Source organism: Miniopterus schreibersii, assembly GCF_964146895.1.
Source record: "Miniopterus schreibersii genome assembly, chromosome: 18".
In the NCBI taxonomy this organism is placed as follows: domain Eukaryota; kingdom Metazoa; phylum Chordata; class Mammalia; order Chiroptera; family Miniopteridae; genus Miniopterus; species Miniopterus schreibersii.
The window spans coordinates 5,051,589-5,060,369 of record NC_138121.1 but is presented as its reverse complement, the minus strand read 5'-3'; the positions used below and the strand labels follow the sequence as shown (position 1 = coordinate 5,060,369).

Below are 8,781 nucleotides of genomic sequence, written 5' to 3'. Positions count from 1 at the left end.
GAGGGAAACACCTCTTTCTCAACCCATCCCCCTAGCCACCCAGTTGTTATTACCATGGTAACCATCTCCCTCCTTTCCCATGGTGGGAGGTCCATGGACCAAACCAACCAGTTATTTTATGTTATTTTATTTTTTTGCAGGAACCACCAAAGTTTTAGTGTTTAATATGTAATAGCACAACTGACCAAGATCCAAGATGTGAAGTTACCAGGTTCAAGAAACCAGGGGGAGGGGGTGTTGCGGGGGGAGATCACTATTAACTATGTGATAGAAAGAATGCATACTCTACAACATAAAACCTGTCTACACATAGTTATTAATTGCAAAAAGCCATTTGGTCTTCTCTTGACTTGTAAAAACAGTGTTCCAGATTCCAGTGTAAATTAGCAACCTTCAACTCTTTTGTGTACCAGGTATCTTGTTTTCGCCTTCTAGGTCTTCCACGCCAGCCTGTGTCATGAGGTCTGCAATGTTTTTCTCCAGGTCATCAATGCGACTATTCATGTCATCAATTCTTCCAATGATCTGGTTGGACATGGTCTGAAATTTATCTTGCATCTGTTGCAGGAGTGTCTGCACCACCGAGGTGAGATCCTATACAGCCTTGGAGTCAATCTCGGCCATCTCCCTGGCTCCCAGCTTGGCGGTGATATCTCAGACGGCCTCGAACATTTCCGTTTATCTGCACAGACACCCCCAGTGGCTTCTTCTCGTGACCACAGATGCCAGCCCAGGTATTTTAATTTAGAGAAGAAGATGCTCTGCTGAAGAGTAGTTGCTATGGTTACAGGGCCTGACCCTCCCTAGGGAGGTGAGACACAGGCAAAGCTAAGCCCTGATTACTATGATAACAGTGGCAGTCTCCCTTCCAGTGACCCTAGGAACAAGGCCTATCAAGGTAGATGTTTTAGGATTGTCTCTCAGGATGGAGTTTGTCTAGGGAAGTAGTTATCATGGTAACAGCTTCTATCACTTTCAGCCCTACCTTTCTGGACACAGTCATGAGAGAGGGATGGTTATAGGTTACTATGGTAACTGACATCCTTCCCACCCATTCCTGAGATGCTCCAGGTAGTGTCTGGACATATAGGACTTCAAAAGAAATGATTCCCTGGCCTCATTTTCACTTTTGTAGGTAAGATGAAATTGTGCTCTACTGGGCAAAGTTGGCTGATTTGGTGTTTTCTGGTTCTCCTTCCTTTAGCAGTGCAGCTGAGCAAGGCTAAAACCACCCCCCTGGAGCCTGCAACATAGGAGGTAAGAAGTTTCTCAGTGTCACCAGCACCCATGTGGACACTGCCCTTTCCTTGTCCTTAGAGGCTTTCCCACATATCTTCTCTACCCATCGCATATCCATTCTACCGATGCAGCAAACTGAGGCTCAGGCCAGATCAGACTCAGGCCAAGTGAGCCCAGACCTGAAGTGATCCACTTACATTGTTTTGTGCGAAGTGGAGAGACAAAGTCTCATCTTGTCTTCTCCTTCCTTGACCACCTTTTCTAAAGCAAGCCCCTGTTTTTCTCTGCCACGCCCCTGCTGATTTCTTTTCCTATTGCTATATTGTTTTCCTGCCTGTGGAGGGCCTGCTCAGTGACTGTCCAGTTCATCCCCTGTCCCTGGAACACAATGTCTGGCACAGAGGATGCTCAATAAATAGCTTTGTTGAGTTAGTGAGTTGAATTCATTAATGTGCCATATTCAGCTTTGAAAGCACTGGTCAGGTTAGAGCCAGGGGAAGGCTCAAGGAAGGTAGGCCCAAGAGAGACAGTAGAATTGATTGGGTTGAAGCACAACTCTGGAGCCAGCTTCTTGGGTCAAATCCTGGGTCCATCACTTTCTAGCTTTGTGACCTTGAGCAAGTGACTTCACCTCTTTAAATGTGATCATAACTTAAATGTGATCATAACTTAAAGACTAAAAAATTTAATATGTGTAAAGTATTTAGAACCAGGGTCTGGTACATCATGAGCAGGTGGAATATTCAGACCTTCAGAAATCATTTCATTCACCTTGCCTCAATGAAGGGGTTTTGAACCCTTATAGTTAAGGAAGCCAAGACTGACCTTGTGAAGGTACTAGATGATTCCTTTCTCCTTCCTCTTTGGTCCCCTCACCCAGTAGGTGGCACCTCCTCATCGAGCCATCATAACTCTGGTCTCTGAGGACCCAGTTTCTGTCCTCTGTCCTGCTGGGTACCTCCTTGCCAGAAGCAGCCAGACAGAGCTTAGACAGTGGAAAACTGGGTTCTGGTCCCTGCGTCCTTTAAGTCTCTGAGCCACAGATTCCCTGTCTGAACAGTTGGAGTCACTTGTTCATTCCACACATATTTATCGGGCTCTTGTTACGGGCATACAACAGGGAACAAAACAGACAAAACAATAAACAAGTAAAATCTATGTGATAACTACCAGGGGAGAAAAAGAACTGAGAGATGGGGCAGAGGAAGTATGTGGGTGATAGAAGAGGCATTTTTAAATAGGTGGTCAAAGGAAGGGCTGATGACATTTGAGCAAATACCTGAAGGCCGTAGGGAGGAGTCAGGTGGATACCTGCAGGCGAGAGCATCCAGGCAGAGGGAGCAGCCAGTGCTGCGGCAGCAGTGGCCCAGGTTTATTTGAAGAATGGCATTTGGTGGCCCATGTAGCTGGAGCTAAGTAAGAGAGTGGAAGAGGGTGGGAGATCACAGGGTGGAGAGGTACGGGGCTTATGGGTCACAGTGAAGGCTTTTCCTTCGAGTGATTTCAAGCCACACAAGGGTTTGAGCAGACGCAGGACAGGATCTAATTCAAGTTCTAACAGGATCCCTTAGGCTCTGAGTAGGGAATAGACTATAGGGGACAAGGGTGGAGTGAGGATGATCTTTTTAGAAGGCTTAGAAATAAGACTTATTTGAAGAAAAGCCCAAGGTGGCTTAGGCACAGTTGGAGGAGGCATGGCCAGATATGGGGCTGGAATGGTGGGCAGGCCAGGGCCAGGTCACACAAGGCCTGTGGGATGTTGTAAGAAACTTCAACTTTCTCCCCGGGACACTTAGGAACCTCTGAGCAGGGAGGGAGAGGTCATATTTGTGCTTTATGAGGATCCCTCTGGCTACCTCGAGGAGGGGACTTCGTAAAGAGATTAGGGGAGATTGGTAGGGGACCTGAGTGGGCCTAGGTTGAGGGGGGAGCTGTGGGAATGGGAGGAAGGTCAGAAGTATTTAGGAGCTAGGAAGATTAGCTGGGTGTCTGATGTCCCCCTTCCTGGGTGGAGCAGAAACCTATAAAAATCCATGGGGAACTTGAGTATGTGCTCAGAATCCAGAGAGTGAGTTACACTTCCTGTGCTGGAGACCAGCCAAATCTTCAAATTGTACTGGGGACAGGGAGACAGCGCCATCTGGGGGTTGCTTAGGAGTGTGGCCAATGAATGGAGGGAGTCCCAAGACTGGCAGCCTCTTTCAATGTAGCCCATTCCATTTAAAACAACACTTTTTTTTTTTATTGTGATAAAACACACATAACAAAACTTAACATTTTAACAATTTTTAAGTGTATAGTTCAGTAGTATTAAGTATATTCACATTTTATGCAAACGATCTCCAGAACTTTTTCATCTTGCAAAATTTCAACTCAACCCATTAAACAACAACTCTTCATTTCCCCCATCCTTACAGCCCCTGGCACCCACCATTCAACATCCTATTTCTGTTAAAAAAAAGTAGTGGCCAACATAAAGATTGGGATAATTCTGATTTAAGAAAACATTTCTAACTTTTCTTGTAAAACCAAAACAATCTGGCTGACCATCAGGAAAGAGATGACCAGATGGCACAGGATTTGAGGAAGTGAGAAGGGGGCAGCGGGGGAGGGGCTTGAGGGGACAGGAGACAGAGAGATCAGGGGTGGCTTCCTGGAGGAAGGAATGGTAGAGCAGAAGGTACAAGTTGGGCTTGGGAATGGGGTCTGGGGCATTTATAACTGAACCCAAATCTGAATGAGAAGTTGACAGTGAATAGAAGAGTGGGATTGTACAAGGAAGAAGGGAAAGTGACTAATTTAATAAAAATTTAGTACCTAATGTATACTGGCTCTGTGCTGAGTGGCCTTGGGAACCTAGTAGTGACCAAGATAGGCTCCTTGTGGGTCTCACAAGTGGGAGGACAAGACAGATCCCTAAACAGTGATGACTTAGAATGGTGGGGCTAGAGTGAGGAAACCAGAGGGTGGGAGGCGCTGAAGGAGTCCAGAGCAGGGTGCATGACCCACTTTGGGAGGTCAGGGAGGGCTTCCTGGAGGAGGGGAGGTGAGAGCTGAACCCAAATAAGGAAAGACTGGAAGAGAAGGGCAAGGTTGGAGGGGTTGCTGACAACCAGCTCTAGCCTCCCCTTTATTTCCACCTCCCCAGGATGCTCCCGAGGCCCAGCTAGGGCCTGACTTCAGCCCCATGCGGCTCACCCGCTGCCAGGCTGCCCTGGCAGCTGCCATTACCGTCAACCTCCTGGTCCTCTTCTATGTCTCGTGGCTGCAGCAACAGCCCAGGAACTCCAGGGCCCGGGGCCTGCGTCGAGGAACTGCCGCCGGCCCCCAGGTTACTGTCCTGGTACGAGAGTTCGAAGCCTTTGACAACGCAGTGCCCGAGCTAGTGGACTCTTTCCTGCATCAGGAGCCAGCCCAGCCGGTGGTGGTGGTAGCCGACGTGCTCCCTTACCCGCCCCTGGCCCTGCCCCGCATCCCCAACGTTCACCTGGCACTGCTTCAGCCCGCCCTGGACCAGCCCGCTGCGGCCTCGCGTCCGGAGACCTATGTGGCCACTGAGTATGTGGCCCTGGTGCCCGATGGAGTGCGGGCTGAGACTCCGGGCCAGCTGGAGCGCATGGTGGAGGCGCTCCGGGCTGGAGGTGCACGCCTGGTGGCCGCCCGAGTTGCCTCAGCCAACCCTGCCCGGTGCCTGGCCCTGAATGTCAGCCTGCGGGAGTGGACGGCGCGCTATGGCCCGGCCCCCTCCGCGCCCCGCTGCGACGCCTTGGAAGGGGACGCTGTGGTGCTCCTGCGCGCGCGAGACCTCTTCAACCTCTCGGCGCCCCTGGCCCGGCCGGTGCGCACCAGCCTCTTCCTGCAAACGGCCCTGCGCGGCTGGGCAGTTCAGCTGCTGGACCTGACCTTCCCCGCCGCGCGCCAGCCCCCGCTGACCACCGCGCACGCGCGCTGGAAGGCGGAGCGCGAGGGGCGTGCGCGGCGGGCTGCGCTGCTGCAGGCGCTGGGCATCCGCCTCGTGAGCTGGGAGGGAGGGCGCCTCGAGTGGTTCGGTTGCAGCAAAGAGACACCACGCTGCTTCGGGACCGTGGTGGGGGACACGCCGTCCTACCTGTACGAGGGGCGCTGGACGCCCCCGTGCTGCCTGCGCGCGCTGCGCGAGACCGCCCGCTACGTGGTGGGCGTGCTGGAAGCCGCTGGCGTCCGCTACTGGCTGGAGGGCGGCTCCCTGCTGGGGGCGGCCCGCCACGGAGACATCATCCCGTGGGACTACGACGTGGACCTGGGCATCTACCTGGAGGACGTGGGCAACTGTGAGCAGCTCCGGGGGGCCGAGGCGGGCTCCGTGGTGGATGAGCGCGGCTTCGTGTGGGAGAAGGCCATAGAGGGCGACTTCTTCCGCGTGCAGTTCAGCGAGAGCAACCACCTGCACGTGGACCTGTGGCCCTTCTACCCCCGCAATGGGGTCATGACCAAGGACACGTGGCTGGACCACCGGCAGGACGTTGAGTTCCCCGAACACTTCCTGCAGCCTCTGGTGCCCCTGCCCTTTGCCGGCTTCATGGCTCAGGCACCTAACAACTACCGTCGCTTTCTGGAGCTCAAGTTCGGCCCCGGGGTCATCGAGAACCCCGAGTACCCCAACCCGGCTCTCTTGAGTTTGGCAGGAAGCGGCTGAGGCCCCTGACTCCCACGCCTGGCGTCAGGGGAACCGTCCTTTGTTTTGGTGTCGCTGGCATTTTGTGGACAGGCCAGGGATCCCACGCTGCCCTGCAGGGCCCAGCACAGTCCAGGACATTAAAGTCGCGCCCTGGGCTCTAGGGCTGGGACAGTTTTGGAAAGAAAGGGAGAAACAATGTAGGTTCTGAGGCCAGACTGCCGCGATACAAACCCCAGCTCTACCACTTAACTAGTTAAGTGGCCTTGGGAGAGTGTCCCAGTTCCTTTGTTCCTCAGTTCCCTCCAGGATTCAGTGAGTGCCCTGGCTACCCAGCGCATGGAGAGATCAAGAGCCACCAGGACACTTGGCTGCTGGGGCTGCTTATACCACTAGAGGGCACCTTTGTCCTATCGTGTGGCCAAGGGGATAGTAAGCCCAGGCCTCCTTTCTGTTCTATAGCTTTTATATCTCTTAAGCCTTTGGTTTTCCCTCTAAGCCCCTGTGCCTGGTGAAACAGGATGACCATCTCCCCTTCTTCCAGTATGTGACCTCTTCCCTCCTGGGAGAGCCCTGGGCGGTGCATGCTGCTCTTAACCCATCTTGCAGAGGAAGAAACAGGCTCAGAGCTCTGAGGTGGGACTGTGGTTGAGAGTGGGGTTCTGGATCCCGGCTCCACTCCTTTTTAACTGTTACCTCATTATTTTAGCTCTCTGCACCTCTTTCCCTGCTTGCAAGGCAGGTAAACAATACTCAGAGCTCACATTTACTGAGCACTTACTGTGTACCAGGCATTGTTCAGTGTTTCACCCTCCCAAGTGACAGCTGCTATTATTTCCACTTTACAGATGAGGAAACTGAGACCAGAATCGTAAAGTCACTTGGCCAAGGCCAGACAGCTTAGGAAGTGGCGGAGTGGGAACTTGAACCCAGGCTGTCACTCTGGAGCCCACACTGAAGTGGCCCATGGTGGCCCTCTCTAGTACTGGTCCCAAGAGGGCCTCTTATCACTTAGCAGGGGAAGTGATAGCTGCCTTCCTTTTGTGATCATGCACCTAAGAGTAAATTCTGTTTGGGCATGTGACCTAATATGCGCATTTATCAATTACATGCAGGTACTACTACCATTCTGTATATTAGTAATAAGGCTTAAATTATTTCATTTTAAAATTAAAAATCAATATAGAAGTTTTTGTTTACTTCCCTCATTCCAACGACTCGTTCTGCACACCCTGTGGGTGTGTGCACCTGGCTTTTTAAACCACAGGTTCTGAAGTGGGAGAGACCTGGGTTCAAACTCCAGCGCTGCCACTTCCTCCCGCTGTGAACCAGGGCCCCCGTGACTTGTGCCTCTCTGAACCGATGCTCTGCACCTGGGAAATGGGGGTAATGAATGCACTCGCCCCACAGGTGCTGTGAGGCACTTGAGTGGTAAAAGGGTGAGGAGTCAGGGCTGGGTTTGGATCCTGGTGTGGCCAACTAGTTTCTCTGTGACCTTAGGCAAGTCACTGCCCCTCTGACCCTATAGATTGCGGGGGGGATTGAAGTGTGAAGCTCTTACAGAAGGAGACGTCACACATCAGCAAGAAAAGACAGATGCAAGTTTGGCCCAGTCTCCCGAGGCTTAGATGTCCAGAGCCTGACTTCTGATAACGCAGCCTCTGTTTTTAGCCTCTGAACGCACAAATAGCTTGCAGAGACAGTTGGGTTCCCATCCATGGAGCATTCTGGAAGCATGGTGGTGATTTAAGCTATTACTTGTGGTTGGCCGGTGCTCTTGGCTCTTGGATGACATGGCCCAGGGATGCAGAATGTCTTATAATGTATGCAGGGTGCCTGCACACAATAAAGCAGTGTCCTTTGTCACATACCATTTTCAAATTTTTATTTGTTGATTTTAGAGAGGGGAAAGGAGAGAGGGAGAGAGAGAAACATCAATTTGTTCCACTTATTTATGCTTTCGTTGGTTGATTTTTGTATGTGCCCTGACCGGGGATTAAACCTGCAACCTTGGTGTATTGGCATGACACTCTAATGACATACCATTTTCAAATGTCCCATTGGACATTCATGAAGTGCAGGTGATGTTCAAAGTATTTTGCAACTAGTATGGTAATATAAATTATTATATAAGTCAATATATGCACGACCTTTTAATGTCTATTTATTTATTTATTTACATTTAGAGTAGAAGGGAGGGGGAGAGAGAGACATTGATGTAAGAGAGACACATCGATTGGTTGCCTCCTGCACACGCCCCAGCCGTGGCCCAGGATCAAACCCGCAACCCAGGTACATGCCCTTGGCTGGGAATTGAACCCACGACCCTCCGGTGCACAGGCCGACACTGTAGCCACTGAGCCACGCCCAGCTGGGCTTACTTACTGATTTTTAATGTTTTTATTTATTGGTTTTCTTAGGGGAGGAGAGAGAACCGCTGCGCCCCACCTCCGGGTGCCTCCGTTGATTTACTCCGGCGCCGGAGCCCAGCATCGAGCACGAAGCCTCGGCGCCTCAGGACGCTGCTCCAGCCACGCCGCCAGGCCAGGGCTGCGTCAGTGTTTATGTTTCTTTTCAATTCTCAGAATAATCAAAATGATCTTTCTACAGATTCATATTTCTTTAAGTAATTGCCAAGAACATAAGTTGAAGCTCAACTCATTCTTTTTTAAAATATATATGTTTTTATTGATTTCAGAGAGAGGAAGGGAGGGGGGAGAGAGAGAGAAAGAAACTTTTATGAGAGAGAAACATCAATCGGCTGCCTCTCCTACTGGGGATTGAGCCCAGAACTCCCTGGCATGTGCCCTGACAGGAATCAAACCAGTGACCTCTTGGTGCATGGGACCAGGCCCAACCAACTGAGCCACATGGGCCAGGCTCAACTC

General features: G+C 51.3%; 1 protein-coding gene and 1 pseudogene across 2 annotated transcripts; one reads left to right on the top strand and one right to left on the bottom strand.

The window, feature by feature from the left end:
- Positions 1-308: 308 nt before the first annotated feature.
- LOC308548246 (heat shock factor-binding protein 1 pseudogene) lies at positions 309-624 on the bottom strand (annotated as a pseudogene). Its single transcript has one exon. The product of its transcript is annotated as a heat shock factor-binding protein 1 pseudogene (transcript).
- Positions 625-644: 20 nt separating this feature from the next.
- Positions 645-8,042, top strand: FKRP (fukutin related protein). Its single transcript, XM_081119454.1, has 3 exons — positions 645-734; positions 1,205-1,257; positions 4,388-8,042. The coding sequence occupies exon 3, from the start codon at positions 4,427-4,429 to the stop codon at positions 5,912-5,914; it is 1,488 nt and encodes a 495-aa protein (XP_080975580.1). The 5' UTR covers positions 645-734; positions 1,205-1,257; positions 4,388-4,426; the 3' UTR covers positions 5,915-8,042.
- The last annotated feature ends 739 nt before the right edge of the window (positions 8,043-8,781 follow it).

Bases quoted from the DNA above. Each gene is read 5' to 3' on its own strand.
- FKRP (XM_081119454.1), top strand. From the start codon at position 4,427: ATGCGGCTCACCCGCTGCCAGGCTGCCCTGGCAGCTGCCATTACCGTC.